General features: G+C 42.0%; 1 protein-coding gene across 1 annotated transcript; it reads left to right on the forward strand.

Annotated features, from left to right (window-relative positions):
* The first annotated feature begins 1,042 nt into the window (after positions 1-1,042).
* SARC_15217 (hypothetical protein) lies at positions 1,043-1,832 on the forward strand. Its single transcript, XM_014290658.1, has one exon. It carries the CDS (start codon positions 1,204-1,206, stop codon positions 1,816-1,818), a length of 615 nt encoding a protein of 204 aa, XP_014146133.1. The 5' UTR covers positions 1,043-1,203; the 3' UTR covers positions 1,819-1,832.
* Positions 1,833-1,847: the final 15 nt, after the last annotated feature.

Consider the following 1,847-nt stretch of genomic DNA (forward strand, 5'->3'; position numbering starts at 1 on the left):
GTGTGTGTGTGTGTGTGTGTGTGTGTGTGTGTGTGTGTGTGTGTGTGTGTGTGTGTGTGTGTGTGTGTGTGTGTGTTTGTGTAACACCGACTGGCTCAATAGTACTATAATCTCACGCGCTATATATAACTCCCTATTCGAGTCATATCTCGATGCATGTGTATGCACGTACCTTCGGCATGTCATCGCTACCTGGGCAGTTTGATGGGGAGTCAGATAGCTGAACAGAATCAGAAGCACATCGTGTGGAAGCGTGTCTAGTCCAATTGTGGTCCCCATGGTGCCGGTGTACGACACGAGGTTTTAACTAAGTTGCTATGAGCGTTCGAAAGCCATCAAATACAATGCAGCATATGCTTGTCACGATCTATAGCTATTTTTCGTTATGACTCTTGATATTGACTATAGATATGACCTAGACATTTTTAAAGTGAACTTGAGTTTAGTGTGTTGAAACACAATATATAAACCTCACAGACGTGCACATCAATCTTGCTTTGAACACAATACACACACCCAAAAACTATAAATCTTTATTAGAATGTAGAAGATAACATATACTAATACTACTCACAGTACATAGATAGCCCCTATACATACATACATACATACATACATACATACATACATACATACATACATACATACATAAACAAACACATCAGTTATGTAATATCATAACAATCATAATATGTATTCAGTATATATTGTATTATAATTATAATGTTTATATATACACATATAGATACATACTGCCTTTGGTGTCGAGTGACTCTTGAGTCTTGGCACGATATCACTTTCTCAACATTTTCCCGCGCTTTTTGGATTCCTAATTTAGTACCGGAAATAGCCTTTTTCAGCCGTTTCTGTGAGGACTGGCTTTTTGTGCAACTGTACAGAGCAATTTGCTTTTCAGAACACGATAGATACGCAAAGGCTCCAATCAGTGAGAAATTTGATACACGCCTAACATTGTGATTTTTATAGTGGACTTAAAATAAGGTAAATATATAGCAATAGTGGTATCACTACACAGATCCAAGCACGTGCCCTAGATTCAACTACGCTCAATTCAAGGCTGTCAACGGGTGAGGTTATCCAAGTTTTTATTACTTACGCACGGCCTAGGCATTGCGATAGCTAGTAGTCGCGCAGGTACAATATACATACATATACGCATACACATCCACATACTCAGGCAATATGCATCTCCGTCGCTCAAGTTCGATCGATCCTAACAGGAACAGGATCGCTAGTCTCAGAGCAAGTGATATCTTTCCCTCAGCACAGTGTACTGGCACAGACACTTGCGGCCTAATCGCTCCCAGCATCAAGTTAGACTCCAGTTGTTGTCATAGCAACGAAACGTCAAGTAACGGATCAAGAGATAATCACTTGAGTAGTACTGTATCTACTGGTAGTTTAGACCGTGCTGACAATTCTCTGGGTGGGCATGCACATTCACATACGCATACAAATATGAACGCAAGGAGGTCTATGCTAGCGTCTACCACGTCATCTGGCACCACGCCGACATACCTTTCCAAAGCACACCATTTGCACCATCTCAGAACCTCGCCGAATTTCTACCAGTGTATGAGCATGCCTAGTTCGCCTATACTGCCCCGGGTTAATTTTATATTCGATGATAACCTCGACTACGACCAGTTTGCGCCCGCTTCGCGTGATAACCCTGTACGAAGGGAGGTAACTGTATCCAAGGCAACGGCAACTACTCCATTCGGTGTAGATCTAATACAACTGGACGATGGCTTCTTCGTGGCGAAGGTGTACGAGATGATGGAGTATGGGGGGTGAGCGTACAGGTGCGTTCTATATATTGATTG

Source organism: Sphaeroforma arctica (assembly GCF_001186125.1).
Source record: "Sphaeroforma arctica JP610 unplaced genomic scaffold supercont1.5782, whole genome shotgun sequence".
NCBI lineage: Eukaryota > Ichthyosporea > Ichthyophonida > Sphaeroforma > Sphaeroforma arctica.

Excerpts from the sequence above, each read along its gene's own strand:
- SARC_15217 (XM_014290658.1), top strand. The coding sequence starts at position 1,204 with ATGCATCTCCGTCGCTCAAGTTCGATCGATCCTAACAGGAACAGGATC.